Here is a 24,957-nt window from a genome sequence, read left to right as displayed (position 1 = left end):
CATGGTTCGCATCCCTAGACCAAATTAACAGCCACAACAACGAAATTAGTATATACCATGATACAAAAAAGAAGGTAGTTTCATTTAAGCTGAAATTAGTCAAGAACGTAACCCGAGTCAGCTGACACGATCTGCCTTACCAAAGCGCCATGTAAATGAAAACTCAACACCGCAGAATTTTTCTGTAGTTGTAGCCCGTAGCGCAGAAATTTAATGACATTCGTTGTTGTTGTTAACCATTTGACTTTTAATAAAATTATGACATTTCATAAAATTCATGCTACCTGATCACTAGAAGAAATATTTTTTTTTTTAAGCAGAAGGTTTTATCAGTACATTCAAAGATGTGGAATATGATGAACTAGAAAATTATGCCGGCTACATGATTTCGAAAATGGGGTTGACGACTAGGTTTCAGAAAGCATGAAGAAACTGTGTATTTACATATCGTCGCTTAAAATACAAAACCGCCTATCGTCGTTCTGCAAAACCGCGTAACTGACATTTTTTGCCAAAAATTGGATTTGCTCACACAAGATCTTGGCTCAAGCCTTATCCATTCGTCCTGAAATGCGATTTCTTTGTATAAAATCTATTTCGAAATATGAGTGTTTTTACTCTCTACAAAATAATTTATGCAACCTCACATACGCAGTTGTGCATTTTGTTGGTACACGGTTTTGTAATTTAAACGACGATCTGTTAGTTGTTTATCGGAGGGCGGTCTGTTCAAGCCGACTTCAGGTGTTTTGCATAAATTAAAAATTTGTGAATTTTAATGATGATGCGCTAATCACAAAGCCTAATTTTTTGCAAAATCTGATGAGAAATGTAAAATTAAATTTGAACCAAAATATAAAAGGGTTTTATTTGGGAAGAACATTATTTAGAATTCGACTTTTAAATCGCAAGATTGCATTCAAAATAAGAAAACAAAAAAATAACAGAATAATGCGCGCGTGGTTTTTATTACAAAATGAAAAGAACAATTACGATGAAGTCTCCTTTAACAGTTTACATTTTAAATATTTTTAATAAAAATAGTGCGAGTTACGTAAGTAAAAAAAAGTACCAAGCACTAATCATGGTTTTCGATTTGAAATGTTATTACATTGGTATAAATATGGGAAAGAAAATACTCGGATTTATTTTTTTAATATTATCAAAGTGGCAAGGCCGTTGATAATACAATTTATGAAACTTCAAAAAATTTTATTATCCATCAAAAGTTGTTTATTGAAACTACCTTCATTTTAATATCATGGTATATGCTAGAAAAAGAATTATTTTTTAGCTTGGTATAAAAAATGCCTAGTTCACGGAAATGTCGTGTTCGCGGGTGTAAAAGTGAAGGTTCCGGCATGCGTTTTTTTTGCTTCCCACATGATCCAATAGAAAATAAAAAGTGGAGAGAGAATTTATTGTATACTTCAGACTTGGATTTCCTGCCACCATATAATTCACATGTGTGCATCCGGCATTTTGAGCCCACTGCTTTGGGTGAAAAATGTCTAAAAAGAGGAGCGATTCCAACACTTAACCTGGGTGAGTTACCTTAATTCAATACCAAACCATACCACACAATCTACAACATTTGTATGTTCAATTTCATTCTACAGGTTATGACTACCAACCACCACATAATTTTCATATAAAAAAAAAATGGAAAGAAGTTTGCTGCATTAAAAATTGTACAAGTGATGCCAAGCGCAAATTCTTTACATATCGCAAATATAACGAAAGTTGGAACAAGGTTTGCAATATAGATCCATCAAAATACCCAAGACCTCTTATTTGTGAGCTCCACTTCGATAAAGAATTTATTACCCCAAAACGGCTACGGTTAGGTGCTTTTCCTACGTTGAACCTACCTCGTCAATTATCAACTAATGCTCCTGCTGTACAAAACTCGGAAACCATCCAACGCCATGAAAACAAACGTACATGTTGCATCAGAAGCTGCAGATTGGATAAAAATGCGACATTAATTTCTTTTCCAGTTGCTAAAGAAAGTCGCACGAGGTGGATCAAAGCCTGCAATTTAAATGCGTCGGAATGCGATGAATTATATATTTGTGCACGTCATTTCCAAACAAGTTTTCTTACGACTGACGAAAAATTACTGAAGATTGGAGCCTTTCCAACATTGAATTTACATTCGCATCCTGATCGAGGCGTAGAGAGCATTACAACATTACAAAAGCAAAAGAGTGCTATCTCTCCGAATAAAACCCAACTACCTTTAGAATTTGAACAGCATTACTTTTTGGAATGCAAAAGGAAACGGTATGATTCATTTGACAGTGATATGGCTTCCAATGCTATTTCATTTGTTAGCGAAAAAGAGGAAATTGTTGCTCCCAATGCCGGGAAGAGTTCAACGGTATCATCATTGCATTGCAATGATGAGAAATCATCTGAAGATATGAACGATATTAATAGCGAAAGGGAAAACGCTGCAAGTGCTCAGGACGCGCATAATAAGACATTGATCTCTACTCAATGTGATCACGCTTCTCTTAGTTGTAGCAGTAAGTATTTAGACGTGCCTCATGGACAAACAAATAATGAAAAATTACTAAGATGTGATCAGAAACATTTTGAAAGGAAAATAAAAGACCTGGAAACTCGAGTCGAATTTCTATCAAAAAAAACACTTGATTGTAATCATGAACATTTTGAAAAGAGAATTGCTGAATTAGAAGGTCAATCTAAACAAGAACACAAGTGTAATCAGGAACATCTGGATAAAAGATTTGCCAAATTAGAGGCTCAAGTCGAATATGAGTCTAAAAGAATACATAAATGTGAAGCCAAACAATTTGTAGAAAGAGTGGCCGAATTGGAGGGCGAAATCGAATTCTTAAAGACAAAATATCGTATCTTAGAAGAGCGAGCAGTAATTCCTTTTGATGGTGCGAGCCAAGATGCAGTTACTTTTGCAAAGATGATCGTTGATGGTCCTAATCGACGATATACCGAAAAGGAGAAATGTTTAGCCCAGAATTTAACTTATATTTCGCCCAAAGCTTATGATTTTATGCGTGAGGAACTTAAATGCGTCCTGCCGCACAAATCAATCCTTCTGCGATGGCGGCCAACCACTAGTTGCGGAATATCTGGCATTGATGACCATACAACTCGAACTTTAAAAAACATTGTAAGTGAGATGTCCGAAACAGACCGCATATGCCACATCATGTTCCATGAAGTTGTCATCAAGAAAGATGAGGAACCGGGCAGAACAGCAACCAATACATTGAAAAGCCGCCAAAAATGTTGTTTCTTTATAGTTAAGGGCATATTTAGCGATTGGAAATATATACTATCGTATTTCATAGGACAAACTGGCTTCAATGCTTACAATTTGTTACGTTATCTCAATCAAAGCATAGATTTTGCACAATGTGTTGGTCTAAAAGTTAAAGCTATCGTTTGTGATCAATCACTTTGCAACGCCCACATATACAAACAGTTATATGCCACGGAGAAGAAGCCCTACATTTTACGCAAGAAAGAAAAAATCCATTGCTTCTTTGACTACTTTCATTTAACAAAGTGTATTCGCAATAGCTTTTTAAGTTACGATATACAAACTATTGACGGTCTAGCTAGTTTCAAAATAATCAAGAAATTATATACCATCGACAAGGCCTATCCTAGTTTGGGACTATTCCCTAAGCTCACCCCATCACATTTGTACCCAGACACTGTCGAAAGAATGGATGTTTACCTAGCGGTTCAATTACTCAGTAATTCTGTTGCAGTAGGAATTGAAAAGGCAATAAATCAGAAACTAATGGGTTCTGATCCAAAACTTTTAAATTGCGCCAGAGCAACTAAAAATTTTGTCCAGCGCATGAATGATCTCTTCGACGAGTTCGACCATAGAGACCAATGTGTTTTATCAGCTACCAGCAGTTACAGAAAAAAAATTAATGCTTTAAAAGATCATTTAAAATTTTTATATTCATTGGAACAGCCCAATATGATAAATATACGCTTTATATCTGGCTTAATTTCAACAACAAAAGCAACTATAAATTTTTACGAAGATGTTTTTGAAAAATATAAAAGTTTGGACATTAACCTTCTTTCCAAGTTTAATCAAGTTGCGCTAAATAGCTTGTTTTATGAATTATGTGAAGGCAGAGAAAACACACAAAATGACATTCAGACATTTGTGGCAAGCTCTCGGAGAGAATTTGAACAAAAATTTAAAAATCCATCGGGTGAAAATTTAAAACATGATGCAGAAAAGCTTTGTGAAGACCCCGAACTATCAGACGACCAATTCAATGAAATCATAGAAATGGTAAAAGATTGTTCGGATGAAAATTTGAATAAGATAAATGGTAGCATAGAGCATCCAAGCAAATGATCACTTGGTGTAAAAACAAAAAACCATGTTATTAAAAATAATTATGTACATACAGTTGTCCACAAAATAATAGGAGTGCGATATTTTGACCAGTTTTGGCTATTTGTCTTTTGTTTATTTAATGTTTATTATCTTTTTATAAAAGCCTAGCTGGCTATACAACAAACACCATATAAATTCAGATTTTAAACTTTGTATAAAAATTATAAAAATTTTGCAATTTTTCACCCAAATTTCAAACTTTTTAATCAGAATCTTTAGAAAAAATTCTGGTATGCAGTTTTGTAGCACATTCAATTCTAGTCTGAAGAAGTGCAAGTTTCAAGCGGCTAAAAAATTCCGTTGATTTTTGGCAATTTTTTTGCTGGCAGTGTCCTCCATATAAAAGAAAATTGTCGACATACTTTGTATGGAAAAAACGTGAAACACCTTTAACCAAAAAAATTCTCAAAAATCAACGGAATTTTTTAGCCGCTTGAAACTTGCACTTCTTCAGACTAGAATTGAATGTGCTACAAAACTGCATACCAGAATTTTTTCTAAAGATTCTGATTAAAAAGTTTGAAATTTGGGTGAAAAATTGCAAAATTTTTATAATTTTTATACAAAGTTTAAAATCTGAATTTATATGGTGTTTGTTGTATAGCCAGCTAGGCTTTTATAAAAAAATAATAAACATTAAATAAACAAAAGACAAATAGCCAAAACTGGTCAAAATATCGCACTCCTATTATTTTGTGGACAACTGTATGTATACAAGGTGCATTATATGTAGGTGTTTACAAACTTATATGCACATATTTAACTAATGTATAAGGGTTTTGTTCAGCAGTTTCCTTTTTTGTTCTTAAGTTAAACTACTCAGTTCAAAATGGCTCCTCGACGAGTATGGTCGTGCTGACCTGTCGAGTACTTTTAAAGCAAATATTGGATTAAAATATAAGCAAATAATGAAGTCTTTTCACATGTGACTTGTCGTGTTATACATAGTAATATGTAATAAATATAAAATTCTGAATCGTTCCAAATTAAAATAAAAGATATCTGATAATACTTAAACTTTAAATATAATGTTAATAAATTAATTTAAATAAAACATACATATGAAGTGCTTCAAGTGAAATATTAACCATAATGTTAAATTCGTTAAACAAAGAAGATGCAAAGCTAAATAAAGTACCGTTTGCACGGTATGGACATAACTGTTGGAAAAATAACTAAAAACTGCTATAGAACTGATGAAGTACAGTTTGCATGAAAATGATTAAAGTATAAAATTAAATTTTAACAAACATCTGACGCATAATTATAAAATTATACATTTTGAGATATAACCTGGCGATACGTGGACTTATTTCCCTGCCATTAAATACATACAGATTAATACAATCTAATATATAATTAATAAAAAATTTAAGACGTTAGACCAGCAGAAACTTTGCACGTGGTTCTGGCCCTCAGCGGTATTACCATACGTGTATTAGTGGAGCAACGTTGGACACACCTGAAGATTTATCATACCCTTGGAATATAGCATACTAAGAGGAATAACCTGGCGGTGGTTTACAATTAAACCGGCCAACCTACCCAAATCCCAAAAAAAAAAAAAAAGTTAAACTACAATTGTTTTGGAAGTAAATAATTTTCATGTTAATATTACAAAAAATTAATGAACTTAAAAGAAAAATTTACATATTACATATTTTTATCGCCTTTGGCACAGGGTATATTTTATAAAAAAAAATTATATTTTGAACGCCGCCAAGAAGATTTAAAAAATAAATTGTAACTTAAGTGGACCTTTGGTTTCATTGAGAGGTCGGGCATTAGATGAGAAAATATTTTTGTACATATGTATGTATGTTAATAAGGTGATTGTTACATGTTCCGTATGTATAGAGAGATAGTGGATTAATCCTTATGACATAAAGATGAAGGCATGGGCGTACATATATCGCAAACAAATGGGGTAAGAATGTGGACGAAATAAAGAAAAAAAAGCATTTGCGAAGCAGCTACGTAGCAGACAGAAAGACGGTCGAGGCATCCAAGAAATCTGGTTCATCAGCTGAAATAGAATTTTTAGTCGAATTCATTTTACTTCAATGACCTAAAGTTTCTGAATTTAATCATTGTTTTATGAAAAAAGCAATATGGAAGCGGTGAGTATAAGGAGCAATAACTTGTAACTTTGCGCTTTAAGTACTTGTATGTACATACCTTTAGCAGGAAAACTTGCAATGGAAGCTGCAGAGTGCTACGATTGGAATGTCACACTGACACAACCTACCGAAATACCTTTACCCAATCACCATGAATTACAGTCAGCATCACTGACCACACCTACATCATCCTCCTCGTTCCCACGACAGTCGGGTCTACGTAACTGGAACGACCCAGATTTATATCCACCACCAATATATTACTTTTTACTCGGAATACCTTCAGCTGCTCTGATTTTTATTTTCTAAATATTATATATAAAAATCAAGTTAAATCGTTATGTTTTGAGTTTTATTTTTTGCTCGGAAAATAATGGTTACATTTTAAGTTTTATTTCTTGCTCGGAAAACAATCGTTACGTTTTAAGTTTTATTTTTTGCTCGGAAAATAATCATAACGATTAAAGTGATTTTTATAATAAAAGTTATAACCGTTATGGTCCCTGGGAAAAAGTGAACACAGTGGCACAGACAACAAATCTGACGGCTAATAATCCGAGATTTCTCTGTGTAAACTGGGTGTTTAACAGACGAGCTTTCATTAAGATTATATATTTATATGTACACGTACTCTTATTAGTCAAACATTTTATCGTTTTGAACACGCACAAGAGAAGAAGAAAACACATTTGCCGGCAGGGCCAAAGCGAAGGTGGTGTTGTAAAATCAGCTGATTTCTGCGCCTTTCATGTATTTTGTTTTTGCTGTTACTGATTTGACAGCACACCCATCAAAAGCAAAAACCAAGGCGAATTTATACAAGGTGGTGCAAGGCGAATTTAAACAAGGTGGTGTTAACAGAACAAAAACAAAAATTACAACAAATTATACGCTCCTTGGCAATCAGTACGAAGCCAAATTACAACAAACACATGATTTTGACAAAAGGTACAATTTCGCCGTGAAATCAGCGGATCCGATAACACCACCTTGTATAGATTCGCCTTGAGGTGGTGTTACTGGCGAATTTAGATTACAACAACAACCACATGTATTTTGTATTGAGGGTGTTATGTCAAATCTCGATTCGCCCCAAAGTTTGCATGTATTTTGTTTTTGCTTTTGATGGGTGTGCTGTCAAATCAGTAAAAGCCAAAATAAAATACATGTAAGGCGAAGAAATCAGCTGATTTTACAACACCACCTTGTATAAATTCGCCTTGCATTTAGCACTTTCGAACATAGGTTTTCGAAGAGCATTTATGGTATCGCTTTTAGCAAATGTACATATGTACATTTACGCGAGTTCGAAATCGTACGGTTTTGACAAACAGCCGTATTCTAGTCCCTTATTCAGATCCATATCTATTACGATCAGAAGATAATGTTCAAATACCCTACTGAAAAAGAAAAAATAAATTTTAAACCAAAAATTCAATATAAAAACTTGAATTGTTTTAACCACAACCGAAAATTTGTTTGTGTACATATTCATTTGTCGGTGCTTTCAATTAAAATTTCCTCACTTAATTAGGAAACAAAACAGAGTTGATCACAAATTGATCCAGACTTTTATCAGCATCACATCGATGTTGAATTTGCGTAACTTTTCTTTATCCAAATAATGTAAAATAATATCTCGATCAGCGATCAACAGTTCAAAGAACTAACCTCATGTATTGATTTATCTTTATTCCCTAATAAGCAATTTTTTGTATTATAATGTATGTGTATTTAATATTTTATTATTAACTTAATAAACAAAAGTTGCAGAGAACTGTAATAACTTAAATATATTATATATTTTAAAAGATAATAAAAAAGCTTTGTGAGGGAAACTAAACTTAAAAATATTTATTTCGTGTGTGGTAAATTTGTGGGGAATTTGAAAATTTGTGTGGGAATTTATGGGTTATTTGGATTTTGTTCTGGGTAATTAAACGATTCGAAAACGGCAACACTACGTTAACGACAAAAATGAAAATGAAACGCGGCGGCTGGCGGCGATTTCATTTTACTGGTGTTTGTAATTAGTGTGGAACGACTGATACGAAAAAGTTTGAATCTTGTAAGTTTTATAGAAAATTCCCTAAATTGTACTCAAATATTTGCTTTAAAATAGTTCTAAAATATAGTTAAGTAACCACTTTACGCATGGGATATGAAAGCGGATAAGAAAATGCCGGGTTGGTTTGGGAAAAAGTCTGCTAAAAGTGCATGGACCAGAAGCAGTGAAAATCTTTATCGGTGGTCAAGTTTTTTTTTTATTACTTCTCTACCTTTCTGTCTTGAAATCGAAACAAACGAAACGGGAAGGCGAAATCGGAAGAGACAAAGCGAATAAGTTAGTCGGCCAACTAGCAATGAGCCAAATTGCAGCAGAAATTTTTTCGGCGTTGTGCAGCCAGTTATTAAATAAGTTTTGAAGTACAAAATCTTATCTTCCCATACTTTGTATAGTTGAAATGTTAAATTCAATTAAGTAGCTGACAAAAAATCTATTAAAAGGTTAGTTTTGCATGCAACTGTGTCGCGTTGCATCGATTAAAAAATGTTTGAAAGAAAATTTTGCTGCGCTGCTGCGGCAAACGAACAGCAGTCGTCGTGCAGACTTCGTCGTTGTAGCCGTTACCGTCGCTGTTTTCATTTCTGCCTCGACAAGTATGGAGCTGTCTGGGCTTGGATGTTAAGTGCTTGAATATTGAAAGGGGGAAATATTTCTTTGAATTTAAGAATTAGATTTTGCAAAGCAATATGAAAACAGTAAAATTGTTTCGATAAAACAAAATATGCTTTTCTCCACTCTAATTTAATTTCTATGCACAGCGAATTTACATGTGGAAAACTGTCAAAAAGGATAGACGAGATGGGGGGAAAAAAACGAAATATTTCAATGCCGAAAGTCGAAACAGCGGGAATGATCGATTTCTAGTTCCGATTAATCGGTTTTCAAGATGGGAAATTTCAATATAACAATTGCCTACACAAATTTTATGTATGTACATATGTACGTTTGATATGTGCGCTCTTTTTATTCTGTTTCATATCTAGTATTTAGTTGCTTTACGTTTACTTAATTCATGTAAGCCGTCTTCGATTCGCCACCTCTCTGCTTGCTATGTTTTTGTTCCGGTCGATTAACAAACAATTTTGCATGTGAAGGCAACAACAAATTTACCTAGCAAGGATGGACGATAGCGAGTTTGGTTGTGCCTCATTGAGTTCGTTCGTTTCGATGACGGCTATAATAACATAATAATTGAGCGTTCCAGAATGTCTACGATTTGAAGGTTTTGCAGGATTTAGTCCAAGTCGTTCCCGTGCGCCACGTTCACATAAGGTTTATTAAAAGCGAAGACAGCTGTTCCTGTAAAACCTGCAAATCCTAGAGTACGGGAACAGGCTAAACACCTTGGAATACTAATTAATTTGTATGTATTTTACATCTTTCTTTGCATGGATTTCGAAAAAAAAAACGAAAAGAGCAATCACAACAGGAGGAATAAAAGGCGATAAATAATTTGAACAGCAATTTCCAAGCCTAAAGTAAGAACAAACAGCGAGTCTACACCGATTGGTCAAGTGTCAAGAAGTAGAACTCAAATTTAATCAGATGTCATGTACCTTCATCGCTGAATAGTGTCGAGGCAGATTAAACAACAAAAAAAAAAAAAAAAAAAACGTTGAACGTTCCTTAAAAAGTAACAAAAAACATCTACAGAAGACAAAAGTAGAGCAAAGAGACTGATTTTGTATTATCGAAAAGTACGAAGTTTCGAGTTTTGGAGGCATTAAACACATTCGGTTCATCAGTTAAATTTTATTTTTTTTCGAGAAACACCAACCCCGACAGTCCTTCAAAAAGTTTGAGTGCAAACATATTCATAAAAATTTTGAACAAATGTTTGTGAAGGCATCCAACAGAAACTTTCCATAGCTTTTTCGTATCATATTAGAGGTGTGCAATTGTGAGTAAATATGGGTAAACGCATGGCAGTTACAGAGGCAAAGCATGCAACGCCGACAACTCGCACTATACGCAAACGAAAAAGAAATTCTTCTGGAGTTGCAGCTGATGTAATCTCGGCTACAGCCAAGGTACTACGAGGAGGTCATAACTACTGGCACGAAAACGATGACGAAGATTCGTCTTCAAATGATGCCACAAACGTAACACCACAAGTGAGAAATCTGTCTACAAAACAGGCCAACAACTCGTCGATTCTACTTAGCGCTAATACGTCAGTGAACGAATCCCCAAAACCAGTGTATACTTTGCTGCCATCCGTGGTTAATGGTACTATTATGTATGACCTGATGCAGAAGCCGTGGCGACTTGGTAAACCTATTGGTGAGTGATTAAGTATGTTAAAAATTCTTTTGTTTGCAATGTCTATAAAACTAGAAACTGATGTCACAAATAAAGACAATAATTGAAGTTATGAACATAAGCGTATACATACTATGTATGTTATTTAAAGTCGTTATTATATATATTTATCTATGTATCTGCATAGTCCGGGCTATCGCTGAACCCATCATAGTCGGATTTTGTGAAATCTACTAAAATGCGATGACTGAATCCGAATTGGTACGAACGTATTGCATTCAAAGTATATGTACCGTTCATAGGTATTCGAATTCAGTAATAGCATTTTCGTAGATTTCATTAAAAATCGAACTACGATGGATTCCGTGATAGCCCTAATTATCTTTATATACTACATTCATCCCTGCAAAACAAGGGCTTGCTTGAATTGCAATCACAGCCTCAGTATTGCGCGAATCATTAAAGTATTACGTTCGATGTGAATTTCTAACAAGACCCAAAGCTCTTCCGAAATTTCGTAAAAGAATTAAAGTATCTTGGAAAATTCGCCAAAACAATTAGAAAAGGAAATAATAGTTGCGTTCCAGATGCTTCACGATATTCACGAAATTCACGATTTGCAGGAACAGCTGTTTTCCCCATTAATAAACCTTATGGGAGGTGGTCACCTGGAACGACTTACTGTAAAAACCTGCAAATCGTGAAGCATCTGGAACGCAACTAATGTGTTCTTTAAGTTTTTCCTACTATTCAGATTACTCTGAACGTATGCTTTGCAGGGATGTTATGGCTTAATAACGAAAAATTTAACAAACGTTTTATGTAAAAATTAAAACGTTTATTTTTTTAGGAAAGGGAAATTTTGGTGAAATTTTTTTGGCTTCAGACAACATCACCATTCCTGTATCTAACGAGAATGCTAAATTCGTTGTCAAAATCGAACCGCATTCAAACGGACCGTTATTTGTGGAAATTCATTGTTTAATGAACACTGCCAAAGATGACTGTAAGGAATTTTATATTAAGTTAAAACATTAGTAAATTACATATGTACATTACAATGGCCTTATTTTGAATTTTTGTGTTTAGCTAACCATGTGAAAGCGGAAAAGGAAAATTCGATTAGGCAGCAGAATATCGCAGCATCTTTACCGCAAAATCCTCCGTCTGGTATACCAAACTACATTGCATCCGGCTCTCACTATTTCGGAGATGCACGCTACCGGTTTCTAGTATTGCAACGGTTCGATCGCGATTTACACTCTTTAATTAAAAATTGTCGTGTCCACCAAAAATCTGTGTTAACTCTAGCAATACAGATAGTAAATGTTTTGGAAAAGCTACATGACAAGGGCTATTGCCATAACGATGTCAAAGCGCAAAATCTTATGATTTCCAAATGCAAGTATTATAAAAAACAAACTGCAACTGCCCCAGTCACAACGGGCAATGGTAAATCGTCACGCTCTTCTAATCTAAAGTCTTCGAAATATGATGAACATTACGAGGAAAAACAGCAGACTACAGATAGCGGCAATAGTTCAGAGCAAGAAGCGAACGATGACGATGACGACGACGCTGATTTTGTTGTTAAACGGAAAATGTTTGTCGACGAAGATGAGGAGGAGGATGAGGACTTTGATGATGGCGCCACAACAAATAGTAACAATAGCAATACTGTAGACATTTACGAAACTCCTGTAAATCGCAATCGAAAGCGCCGACCACGCAACACTGTAGTAGAATACAGTGGATCTAATCCAGTAAGTTGAAAAATAAAAAACGTTTTCTACATATGCATTCTAATATATGAGTTCTCACTGATTTCAGGTACGCTCATGTCGGCGACAAAAAAGAAATTCCATCTATGAGGAGATGGTTAAGTCACATTATTTACGACCCGCAAAACGTATTAGTTATTCGGAATTCTTTAACGAGGATGGTATTTCTGTAAAAGAAGACACAGCTGATTCAAAGTCGATCGCATCTGATGACGATTCCGAAGAATTTTTACCAAGTTCCGCTCGTCGTTCGGCAGCTATCAAAAAGTCCAGCCACTCTTCAAATACCTACACAACTACCGCCCCAAAACGCTTAACACGGCGTCAAGAAAAACTCATTAATAGTTTGAGTACCAGCAAGCATTTGTCTAGTGACACTGGAAACTTAAATTCAGCTACAACTGCAGTTGCGGAATCGCTTGTAGCAGTCGAGGAAGAACGTATCTTCCTTATTGATTTCGGTTTGGCTTCCAAGTTTATGGATAATGGGGTACATCGCCCTTTTGTTATGGATCAGCGCCGCGCACATGATGGCACTTTAGAATTTACATCGCGTGATGCTCACATGGGTGCCCATTCACGCCGCAGTGACCTAGAATGTTTGGGATATAATTTAATATTTTGGTCTCAAGGCTATTTGCCATGGAAAGATGCTGCAACACAACATCAACAAGAAAAGGTACATCGTGCTAAGGAGTACCTAATGACCGATGTGCGCGAAATGCTAAAGCAAATCTATGGCAAACAAGTTCCTAAATATTTGGGTGAATTTCTACATCAAGTTGGCCAATTGGCCTACCACGCTCGTCCGGATTATGCACGGTATCGTCGCTTATTCGAACGTGAGTTTGAACAACTCGGATATTCACTTGGTGAATTGCGTTTGGACAGCAACGAAATTGCCCGCAGTTGTGTGCGCGTTAAAGAAGAAATCGAGAACAAAAATGATATATTCGAAATGAATAAACATAACGGTAACGCAGCATGGAGTATTATGAACTTGTCAGTTGGCACACCATTCCATGAGCGCACTCTATCCAATCGAGTGTCGCCGAAAAATTTGAGGTCTAAATCTGATAAGAAATCAATGAAAAAGAAAAAGTTCTCTTGGGCGGAAATACTATCACAAGATCCCGATCAGATCGCACGCGAACGCGCAGAAAAGGAGTTCGATCGTGAGGAGGAATTGAGTGAAGTTCAACAACCAGTAGCGCGTCGGTATGAGGGAAAGCCAACGTATGCTATACTTGAGATACAACAACGCTTAAAATTAAGCGGGAGGCTAGTAGAAGAGAATTGCGATTCACAACAAGAAGATAATCAAACTGACGAAGATCAGGATGATGACGGCCAGGAAGAGGTAAATTTCTTTAGGTTTGATATTGTCATAAATATTAAAAGCTATACACTGATAAGCAGGAGGACATGGAAGTGGACGAGACAGATGAACCAGAAGACAATGGAGATGATTGTGACGATGAAAGCGAAGACGATGATGATGATAATGACGAGGAGGAGGAAGAAGAAGACGTCGATACAGATTCTACTGAAGACACCAACTCTGTGCTTAACGGTGGACGTAATACACGAGCACACAACACCCGATCAACTAGAACAAAGGTGCCAATGAAATCTTCAGACAGGGAAGTTCGAAATCGAGGCAGCGTAAAGCAGCGTTCAGTAAAATCTACAGCCAAAACAACACCACATGTAAATAAATCAAGAACAAGCCAACCTGTCACAAAGTCTATTAGCAAACGTTCTAGTGCCAGTACAACGCGTAGTAATCGTAAAGGTTGTAGTAATGATGCTATGCAAAATGTCGATCACGCTACGGTTAGTAACAGCAGTGCAAGTGGAAGGCCAGAACGACGTACTCGTCGTTGCTTAATTAAGACTGATACAGAGATGGATGATCCAATGGATCAACAGGAAAGTAATTCAAATTTCAGTCCGGATGTTTGTAGTTTATTCAACGTCTGGAAAAAAATCAATAACGAAAATATTTACTATCGTGGCAGCAATGCCGCAGCAGCGGCATCAACCCGACACTGTAAGAAGTGAAAAAATAAACGTATACATACATACATTTAGAGGTTCCAGAGAAACTTTGTAATATTTCTAAATTTTACACTGTTTTCAACTATTGTACTTTAATTTAAATAAGCATTAATTTGAATGCTTCAATGGCATAGAATAAACTAGAGTAGTGCAGAGGACCCATTACAAAAAAGAAATTAACCGAAGGAAAGGTTATAGATAATATTCATGGCATGTTTACATTTTTAACACAACACGTTTAACACAATTTGCGAAGAAAATTCGAAAAGGGGTGAGCAAAGTTAAAATTGTAACAAAGGAACTCATAATAAAAATAAAACATTTGAATAACATTATACAATATTTTATGCATAATAGTTAATTTTATTATGATCGTATGCCCAAAATGTAAACAAGTACGTAAACACAGAATTCTAGGGTTGAGTTGTTTTTACAATTGGTTCAGAATAATTTAGCAGTTATAAAACGTGGATAAAAAATTCAAATACTATTGCCGCTGAAAATATACATATTTTGAACTACTTTCGAGTTTATTTATAAAATATAAATCCATAATAGCGTGAACAACTGCTGTACATTTTGTATAAATATTCAGCAAACACATTACTCTTTAAACATAAGTAATTAGATTTAGGTAAAGTCTAAAAAATTTAAATAGGATCGTGCCGTATTGATTTATGAGCAGAACAGTAAATGAAGAAGACACACCAGGCGCACACAAATACTGTAATGAATGTTCATCGTTTGGATGGAGTTGTTTTCTTCCAAGACTTAACATTTTAAATGCAATGCACAAGCATAATTTTGAATTGTAAAAGCCTTTCTCAGCAATTGTTTTTCCATATGTATACATGTGCACTTTGTCAACATTATCAACGGCGATATTTTATTGACGATTACACCCAATCGCCTGATTTAAGCAAATAGCTTGTAAGTTTTGCTGTTAATGTAAATGTTATACATAATTCTTCTTATATTTCTTAGTTTGTTTGCATCTAATACATATGTGCATCTGGGTCATAATGAAGGCCTTTCCGTTATAGTCCAGCCCTTAGCCTATGTGGAACTGTAAGTGCCCACATAACATAGCGATGTTGAACACCGTAGCATCAGTATGTGCTTACAAGTACATTAATATGCATTCACTTGTTTTCCTTTAGTATGTTTGCAATTAGTTATTTTTATACGCAAAACCATAACTGATCAATTGCCAATACACCAAGAATTTGTGTTTTTTAATTTGTTTAATCTTTTATTATTATTGCATACTTAAGAAAAATACCTATATATTAGCCATTAAATAAAGGAATTCATAATAAAAACCATTAAACTTCATAGGATTATACAAACATTAAATAAAAAATAAAATAAACAGATTAAATAAAAGTGTTTTTATTAATATGCACGCGAACTTAAAATTGTGGTCTAAGTGGGTTGATAAGCGAATGTACTTTGATATAACTCCAACATTGCATTGTACGACAGCTTTCGGCGGAAAGTTAGAGCGAACTTCCGCGATGCTATTTATCATACCCGCGCTAGCTATTGTTAAGTCTACCGCTAGCTGCTAGCTGCTGCAGCTACCCACAACCCTGGTGGAGGTGTCGCACAGTGGAAGTACCAACTCCCACAGTGGAAGTGTACTCCCATTTTACTGTAATTTGTTATGTGATATTTTTGCTTAGGAATGAAGAAATCTGAAGTATCGCACACTACACTAGGTGGCGGAAATGGTAAAAGCTTTCGACCTTCGGCCAACTCAGGCCTAAAGTTTCGATACTAAAAATTATAGCATGCGCAGGTTTATTCAACCCTGTGGAGAAGTGCAAAAACATATCGGTATTGATTTTTAGTTAGAATAATTACAAAATTCACAAAACATAACCACTTGGTGCTACGATATCGAATCGACGGGCAGGTAGTAGATCGACCTACATATATTGGCAGCCAGTTCGAAAACGGCCAACCTCAGAAAACTTTTCAAGAACGCTCTGTTTCAGAATTCGGTTCCCTATCTCAACATATTTTCAGTTGAATTTGAACCAAATTCTAAAATAGGGCGGTTTTCAATAAACTTCTGAAATAGAGCGTTCTGAAGTAAGGTCTTCGTGAAAGTTTTCTGAGATAGGGCGTTTTTAAACCCGCTGCCAAAATAGTTCGATCTTCCACTCAGCCATCGAACTACGGTATTATAATTAAATTAATCTGGATAAATCACAACATTGCTGAGTTATCCGGCAAACCAAACCTGACTTAACTCAGGGAAAAGCTTGTTCCGTGTTCCGGATCTTACGAATAAGTTCTCGTAATTTAAGTTGTGTTAGACTTCCCCTAATTTGCGCTCGGGTCAAACTTAATAATAACGTTATCCAAACTAATTCAAGCGATATTATTGATATTAACCAAATTGAGCAAGTGGTCGGCTGTTGACAAAAATGCAGTGCTCTTCGAATTAGTTAAAAGGTCAGTATAAATACTTATGTACATTTGCATATCGATTAACGTTTCAAGAATTAAAAGAATCGGGGCTATTGATGAATATTTGGCGGTCCCATTATCATGAAATCTACTTAAATTCCATCACTGAATCACAATTGATATGGACGTATAAACATATGTATATATACATGCTAGGTTCTTAGGTATTCGAATTCAGTGATAGCATTTTCGAAAGTTTCACGAAAAACGAACTTAAAGTGGATTCAGAAATAGTTCCTATCCCTATTATGACCTGACAAGAGAAGCGCTTTAAAAAACTACATGGTCACCGTTACCACGACAGTCAGGTCTACGAAAACGGAACGACCCAGATTTAAATCTGGCCAAGATCTGTAATTTTATAATCACTCCCAAAAAAACTCCTTGAGAAATTTGTAAGCTGTTACAAAATCAACACCATGGTCACCCCATAAAAGGGCAAAAGTGATGCTGGGTTTGTGAACTATAGAGACATATATTATATTCGAAAACCCATGTGCTGCTTTACACCCATTATCCTTTTGATAAAAGTTTGTTTGGTGAGTCGAAGAAAGTGTAAACTTACATACCTCTAATATCTGCTCAATGCCTTCAACGCGTCGCAGGAGCGATAACAATCGCATATCGGCACAACCGAAGTCCACAACCTATATTTACGTAAATTAATATACAACTTAGTGTTAATATATGTACAAAATTTAAGCAAACATGAATCCAAGTACTGCCTCACTTTTTTAAATTTGTGTCCCCACCGTGAGTCTTCCAGTATGCGCACTGCTGTAGTATACCGTTGCTCGTACACAGGAGGATCAAACTTGATGTCGCCCTCGGAATTTATATAACAACGAGCACGTAAACCTCCATCGGGTAATTCATAGGAAAACATATTTTACAAATTTACCGGCAAAGAACGAAATAAATCAGTGTAGTTTATACAATTTACGCGGTTCTGTGATTGACTGTGAAAGCGTCATTTGTTTATATTTCTTTGTTTTCTTTCGTTCCAGTTTCACAACGTTTCGTTGGATCATTATGTTCCCGCACTGGAGTTTGTAGCAATTGTGCGCGATGGAGCGAACAAACATGGCGCATTCGTTTGTTGAACGAAAATCTGAGAGCGAGTAGATGAAAAGTACCTAGTGAGAGAAGGAAATCAAATTTGTGCCGAAAGCCGATCCAGAAATTACAGATCGGCGTAATAGCTGAAACCAAAGCGATTTTTATTTTCTTAATTTCGGTTATCTTATAGAAATTTTCAAATAAGATGGTGTCAAATCATTGTTCTCCGCTTCTGTACAACAAATACATCATTAGCCGTGTTTTATTTGTCCAGAAATTTAAGCTATTAGCTTATTTTGTATGGAGGACTTACCCAACATAATTATATTGGCTTATGAAAAGTTATCTTGGCTTATATATTGAACAAGAGGCATTGCCATTCAGCATCGGAAATTTTCTCCTTCAGCCAATCAGAAAGAGGCAAAAACTTACTTTGACACTATTTGCAGTCAAACAACTGTCAAAATTAGACTAACATAGGAAATAATTTCGTTTTATTTGACCAAGATTTAGCTATTTGCTTGTGATAGTTGAATAAAACATGCCTATTTTTACATTTAGGTCAGATCTTGTGTAGTTGGATTATGATTTTTTATCTTGATAAAAGCATTTGTAAGGTGGCTATTTTTTCCGGATTTCATCACATAAAAATTTAAAACATATGCTATTTCACACCCAAGCGAATAATAACAAATATTTAATAGAAAACAGCTAAATTTTTGCCTTTATATCGAAATATCAATAATGTTGTCTCCACGAAGCTATCGGGCAAATGAAAATATAGCTGTCAAAGTACCAAATTGCTGGCAATATTTATCAAGATAAAAGCTCTGTTAATTTATGCTTGCCAAGAGCAATATGCGGTCTCCATGGGCAAAATTTTGCCTCGTAACATTATCAAGATAAAAACTTTTGCCTGTGGAGACATCTAGTAAGCATACAAGTGGAATTCTTTGCCTTGCCAACGTTCACGCTGGGGCGAATTTATACAAGGTGGTGTTACTGGCGAATTTAGATTTTCGCCGCAGTACTTTCTAATGTCAAAATGAGGTGCAAGGCGAATTTATACAATACAATACAATACAATAAAATATAATAAAAATACAATGTATAAATTCGCCTTGATGAGGTGTTTGTTTTAAACAAGGCGAATTCTTATTACAACAGACACATCCAAGGCGAATTTATACAAGGTGGTGTTGATGGCGATTTAAGAGTTTCGCCGTGGTACTTATTCATGTCAAAATGATGTGTATGTTATAAACAAGGCGAATTCATATCTAAATTCGCCAGTAACACCACCAAGGCGAATTCATTTTACAACAAACACATCATTTTGACATTAAGACGTACCTCGGCGAAAATCTTAATTCGCCATCAACACCACCTTGTATAAATTGTATTTGTAACTGGTTTTGAGAAAAGTTTACCAAAGCGGGTTCGTCAGCTGAGCATTTGTTTACAGCATACTTTACGCTTTTCTTTAACTAAAGAGTAAATTCAACACGACATGTTTTAAAGCTTTTTAATGAAACATTTTAGCCGAATTGTATGTTTAAAATGACTTACAATAATTTTGGTTAATTCTGGTTTTCTTTGCTTTTACTTTTTTTCTGTTTTCCAGCGAAACCAGATGGCGTAGAACCCGCTCAAAAAATCAACTTTTTTCTCTCCCTTGTTCTTACGTGATCTTGTGTCTTCGTTCATGCACAGGTGTAAATTGGGTGTAAATGCAGTCCTAGGAATACTGGCCGATTCTGACAGAAACTCCCCGAGAGTTTCCTCTTTTCCCTTTCCTCCTATCATGAATAAAAATTCCCCCCCCGAGGATTTTTTATATTAAATGGCCAAGTTGAGCTCCCAAAAGCGTGGAACAGCTTTTTTGATGTTGGAATTTCCTCCTCCCAAGTTTTCGGGGAAAAAGCTACTACCTGGGAGTTAATTATTGGTGGATTTCTTTCTCGGGAGAAACAAATTCCCGGAGAACAAACTCCCCGGGAGTATTAAGAATTGGCCTGATAATAAAATTAACCCCATTTCGCAAACACTGGACACGAAATGTAGTTTTGTTTCCCGAATGGTTGAAATTTTTGACTTTTAATTTTTTTAACTTTTGTAAAAAAGAAGTCAATGCACAATAACGAAAGTCTTACAAATGCTTGCACATTTCAATTAAAAAATGGATTAATGGCCCTATTATGAATGGCAACTGGTGTCTAGTTGCTGGTCTAGTAGCCACAAGGCTACCAGTATCGTACTTTGTATACAGAAAAGCGCAGACAACGTCCGAATTTACTTTTTTGACTTGTGCATTTCGAAGTAATTGGCAACTTTGCTCCGATGCGCTTAACAATTTATGTATATAACAAAATCGTCACAAGCGGGAAACCAAAAATTTCGCGACCAGACTCAGTAGCCAGTTGCTATACATTTCACATCGGCTATCAGTCGCCATGCATAATAGGGCCATTAATTTCGATAGTGAAAACTGAAACTATCGAATGGCGAACCCGATGCTTTGGCCCGATGCATTTCTGAAGAGGACGCAGCCATTCCCTACTCACTTAATATATAATTGAAATCAACATTCGGCAGGCGTTTGATTAACAACAGTTTTTAAGTTTCTCTAAAATTTTCTTTATTAACGTTCATATAACATTTTTGAATCCATCAAAATAAGCACCTGAAATAAGAGAAAAATTAGTCTTTCTACAAAATGAATTTATAGATGTAATAAATACAGCAAAGATTGTCAGTGTACTTTTATCATCAAGATTGTCTTTATGACAGGGATAACTAAAAATCATCATTAGCAATGATATTATCGAGCTGTAAATGAAAGAATCCTTACCGATATGAGCAAGGATCATTGTCTTAGCGTGGTTTAAAGCAGAACTGGACCGTAAATGCCTCCTTTGTTCTTGCATTCCTGAATTAAATAAATTTAATATTAGATGGCTTCTACTTATACTTACATATAAGAAAAATTACATGTTTAGTCAGACGAAAGTAATCAACATAGGAAATTCAGTTATATGCTTGTCTACTTTAATTATCATCATGAACGTGCGTTGTATGTAAAATTAATTTAAATGAACTAACCTTAAAACGTCGTTTACACCATGATTAAATGCTGCCACACTTTATACCATTAACATTGGATGTTTTGACTTAAACTTCCATAGATCAAAGAAAATTCTGAATGAATCCATTTATCCAGAAATTTAATCCTCATTATCACCACTTTCTTAGGTGAATGAATGCAATTTAATCATATGAAGCTTTAGTTCATCAACGGAAGCTGAAATAACAAAATTTGATTGCTTAATCAATTATAAAATTAGTCAGACTTCCTANTTGCCAAGAGCAATATGCGGTCTCCATGGGCAAAATTTTGCCTCGTAACATTATCAAGATAAAAACTTTTGCCTGTGGAGACATCTAGTAAGCATACAAGTGGAATTCTTTGCCTTGCCAACGTTCACGCTGGGGCGAATTTATACAAGGTGGTGTTACTGGCGAATTTAGATTTTCGCCGCAGTACTTTCTAATGTCAAAATGAGGTGCAAGGCGAATTTATACAATACAATACAATACAATAAAATATAATAAAAATACAATGTATAAATTCGCCTTGATGAGGTGTTTGTTTTAAACAAGGCGAATTCTTATTACAACAGACACATCCAAGGCGAATTTATACAAGGTGGTGTTGATGGCGATTTAAGAGTTTCGCCGTGGTACTTATTCATGTCAAAATGATGTGTATGTTATAAACAAGGCGAATTCATATCTAAATTCGCCAGTAACACCACCAAGGCGAATTCATTTTACAACAAACACATCATTTTGACATTAAGACGTACCTCGGCGAAAATCTTAATTCGCCATCAACACCACCTTGTATAAATTGTATTTGTAACTGGTTTTGAGAAAAGTTTACCAAAGCGGGTTCGTCAGCTGAGCATTTGTTTACAGCATACTTTACGCTTTTCTTTAACTAAAGAGTAAATTCAACACGACATGTTTTAAAGCTTTTTAATGAAACATTTTAGCCGAATTGTATGTTTAAAATGACTTACAATAATTTTGGTTAATTCTGGTTTTCTTTGCTTTTACTTTTTTTCTGTTTTCCAGCGAAACCAGATGGCGTAGAACCCGCTCAAAAAATCAACTTTTTTCTCTCCCTTGTTCTTACGTGATCTTGTGTCTTCGTTCATGCACAGGTGTAAATTGGGTGTAAATGCAGTCCTAGGAATACTGGCCGATTCTGACAGAAACTCCCCGAGAGTTTCCTCTTTTCCCTTTCCTCCTATCATGAATAAAAATTCCCCCCCCGAGGATTTTTTATATTAAATGGCCAAGTTGAGCTCCCAAAAGCGTGGAACAGCTTTTTTGATGTTGGAATTTCCTCCTCCCAAGTTTTCGGGGAAAAAGCTACTACCTGGGAGTTAATTATTGGTGGATTTCTTTCTCGGGAGAAACAAATTCCCGGAGAACAAACTCCCCGGGAGGATTAAGAATTGGCCTGATAATAAAATTAACCCCATTTCGCAAACACTGGACACGAAATGTAGTTTTGTTTCCCGAATGGTTGAAATTTTTGACTTTTAATTTTTTTAACTTTTGTAAAAAAGAAGTCAATGCACAATAACGAAAGTCTTACAAATGCTTGCACATTTCAATTAAAAAATGGATTAATGGCCCTATTATGAATGGCAACTGGTGTCTAGTTGCTGGTCTAGTAGCCACAAGGCTACCAGTATCGTACTTTGTATACAGAAAAGCGCAGACAACGTCCGAATTTACTTTTTTGACTTGTGCATTTCGAAGTAATTGGCAACTTTGCTCCGATGCGCTTAACAATTTATGTATATAACAAAATCGTCACAAGCGGGAAACCAAAAATTTCGCGACCAGACTCAGTAGCCAGTTGCTATACATTTCACATCGGCTATCAGTCGCCATGCATAATAGGGCCATTAATTTCGATAGTGAAAACTGAAACTATCGAATGGCGAACCCGATGCTTTGGCCCGATGCATTTCTGAAGAGGACGCAGCCATTCCCTACTCACTTAATATATAATTGAAATCAACATTCGGCAGGCGTTTGATTAACAACAGTTTTTAAGTTTCTCTAAAATTTTCTTTATTAACGTTCATATAACATTTTTGAATCCATCAAAATAAGCACCTGAAATAAGAGAAAAATTAGTCTTTCTACAAAATGAATTTATAGATGTAATAAATACAGCAAAGATTGTCAGTGTACTTTTATCATCAAGATTGTCTTTATGACAGGGATAACTAAAAATCATCATTAGCAATGATATTATCGAGCTGTAAATGAAAGAATCCTTACCGATATGAGCAAGGATCATTGTCTTAGCGTGGTTTAAAGCAGAACTGGACCGTAAATGCCTCCTTTGTTCTTGCATTCCTGAATTAAATAAATTTAATATTAGATGGCTTCTACTTATACTTACATATAAGAAAAATTACATGTTTAGTCAGACGAAAGTAATCAACATAGGAAATTCAGTTATATGCTTGTCTACTTTAATTATCATCATGAACGTGCGTTGTATGTAAAATTAATTTAAATGAACTAACCTTAAAACGTCGTTTACACCATGATTAAATGCTGCCACACTTTATACCATTAACATTGGATGTTTTGACTTAAACTTCCATAGATCAAAGAAAATTCTGAATGAATCCATTTATCCAGAAATTTAATCCTCATTATCACCACTTTCTTAGGTGAATGAATGCAATTTAATCATATGAAGCTTTAGTTCATCAACGGAAGCTGAAATAACAAAATTTGATTGCTTAATCAATTATAAAATTAGTCAGACTTCCTAAATGCATTAATACAAAGCATCAATCTCTAAACTATGTTTGATGGAAAGGAAACGCCTAATTTGAGCAACTAAGTCCCAATTTGGCATTTCCACGTGGTTGTGCATATTGGACATTTTCTTCAGGTATAGTTTAGAAATAAAAGAGACATGCTTTGCATTGATGCATTCAGGAAGTCAGCCGAAAATGTTCTACATAGGAAATTGTCTCTTTTAATTATCGCAAACGTAAGTTTGTATAAAAAAATGTATTCATAATGAACTAACCTTAGCCACCGTTTAAGCCATAATTGAATGCAGCCGTTTTTCTTCACGCGCCTAAAATTAAAAAAAATATCTACATAAGTTACGTCTACTAATAGTCAATATACAATTTTCTAATCCTAATTATCAGAAGTTTTAACCAATCGTCAGTATTTATCCGACTGGGGCGGTAATATTAAGCATCATGTTTAAACATTTTGATAAATCGATTCTTCTTCATTGAAGTTACCTTTTAGCAGCAGACATCACATAACCTAAACGTGCTTAGGTCGACAATTTTCAAGGAATCCATCTATCCAGCTATTCACCATTAAATGCAGCCACGTTCTTCTACACGCGCCTAGAATTAAAAAAATACCTACATAAGTTACGTCTACTAATAGTCAATATGAAATTTTCTGATCCTAATTATCAGAAAGTTTTAACCAATCGTCAGTAATTATCCGACTGGGGCGGTAATATAACGGGTGATTTTTTAAGAGCTTGATAACTTTTTTTTTAAAAAAAACGCATAAAATTTGCAAAATCTCATCGGTTCTTTATTTGAAACGTTAGATTGGTCCATGACATTTACT

The 24,957-nt window shown here is 35.1% G+C and overlaps 3 protein-coding genes and 2 long non-coding RNA genes across 10 annotated transcripts in view; 2 read left to right on the top strand and 3 right to left on the bottom strand.

Moving 5' to 3' along the window:
- Hen1 (Hen1 methyltransferase) overlaps positions 1-18,203 on the bottom strand; it is a 23,998-nt gene extending 5,795 nt beyond the window's left edge. Inside the window, exons 1-2 of the mRNA XM_017608385.1 lie at positions 17,924-18,203; positions 17,763-17,840 (exon numbers count right to left, since the gene is read on the bottom strand). Coding sequence (XP_017463874.1) covers positions 17,763-17,840; positions 17,924-18,079 — 234 coding nt within the window. The 5' untranslated portion in view covers positions 18,080-18,203. The remainder of the gene's footprint in view (positions 1-17,762; positions 17,841-17,923) is intronic.
- Positions 1,187-5,236, top strand: LOC108357282 (uncharacterized). The gene is made up of 3 exons (XM_017608375.1): positions 1,187-1,545; positions 1,620-4,433; positions 5,132-5,236. The coding sequence occupies exons 1-2, from the start codon at positions 1,308-1,310 to the stop codon at positions 4,379-4,381; spliced, it is 3,000 nt and encodes a 999-aa protein (XP_017463864.1). The 5' UTR covers positions 1,187-1,307; the 3' UTR covers positions 4,382-4,433; positions 5,132-5,236.
- On the top strand, positions 8,545-15,002 carry bsd (back seat driver). 6 transcript variants are annotated; one of them, XM_017608349.1, is made up of 7 exons: positions 8,545-8,611; positions 8,679-9,051; positions 10,027-10,894; positions 11,724-11,879; positions 11,963-12,636; positions 12,704-14,014; positions 14,071-15,002. In XM_017608349.1, the coding sequence occupies exons 3-7, from the start codon at positions 10,522-10,524 to the stop codon at positions 14,716-14,718; spliced, it is 3,162 nt and encodes a 1,053-aa protein (XP_017463838.1). In that variant the 5' UTR covers positions 8,545-8,611; positions 8,679-9,051; positions 10,027-10,521; the 3' UTR covers positions 14,719-15,002. The 6 variants fall into 6 exon arrangements, with proteins under 6 accessions (XP_017463838.1, XP_017463853.1, XP_017463825.1 ...); XM_017608355.1 differs by lacking the exon at positions 8,545-8,611 and adding an exon at positions 9,370-9,538 and having other exon boundaries at positions 8,622-9,051; XM_017608364.1 differs by lacking the exon at positions 8,679-9,051 and having other exon boundaries at positions 14,074-15,002.
- Positions 18,204-20,812: 2,609 nt separating the features above from the next.
- LOC108357410 (uncharacterized) lies at positions 20,813-21,587 on the bottom strand. The gene is made up of 3 exons (XR_001846653.1): positions 21,355-21,587; positions 21,104-21,181; positions 20,813-20,935 (listed from the first exon to the last, which is right to left on the bottom strand). It is a non-coding gene; the product is annotated as an uncharacterized LOC108357410 (long non-coding RNA).
- A 1,697-nt stretch (positions 21,588-23,284) lies between these two features.
- Positions 23,285-23,843, bottom strand: LOC108357238 (uncharacterized). Its single transcript, XR_001846646.1, has 3 exons — positions 23,757-23,843; positions 23,617-23,694; positions 23,285-23,448 (listed from the first exon to the last, which is right to left on the bottom strand). It is a non-coding gene; the product is annotated as an uncharacterized LOC108357238 (long non-coding RNA).
- Between the last annotated feature and the right edge of the window lie 1,114 nt (positions 23,844-24,957).

The sequence above is a fragment of the Rhagoletis zephyria genome, unplaced genomic scaffold (genome assembly GCF_001687245.7).
Source record: "Rhagoletis zephyria isolate East Lansing unplaced genomic scaffold, Rhagoletis_zephyria_1.1 Rzeph_scaffold_00176, whole genome shotgun sequence".
Lineage (NCBI taxonomy): Eukaryota > Metazoa > Arthropoda > Insecta > Diptera > Tephritidae > Rhagoletis > Rhagoletis zephyria.
Note: the sequence above shows the minus strand (reverse complement) of the source record. Positions and strands in the feature narration are given on the sequence as shown.

Bases quoted from the DNA above. Each gene is read 5' to 3' on its own strand.
- LOC108357282 (XM_017608375.1), top strand. From the start codon at position 1,308: ATGCCTAGTTCACGGAAATGTCGTGTTCGCGGGTGTAAAAGTGAAGGT. The intron at 1,546-1,619 runs GTGAGTTACCTT...TTCATTCTACAG, and splicing joins GATTCCAACACTTAACCTGG to GTTATGACTACCAACCACCA.
- bsd (XM_017608336.1), top strand. From the start codon at position 10,522: ATGGGTAAACGCATGGCAGTTACAGAGGCAAAGCATGCAACGCCGACA. The intron at 10,895-11,723 runs GTGAGTGATTAA...TTATTTTTTTAG, and splicing joins GCGACTTGGTAAACCTATTG to GAAAGGGAAATTTTGGTGAA. The intron at 12,637-12,703 runs GTAAGTTGAAAA...CACTGATTTCAG, and splicing joins AATACAGTGGATCTAATCCA to GTACGCTCATGTCGGCGACA.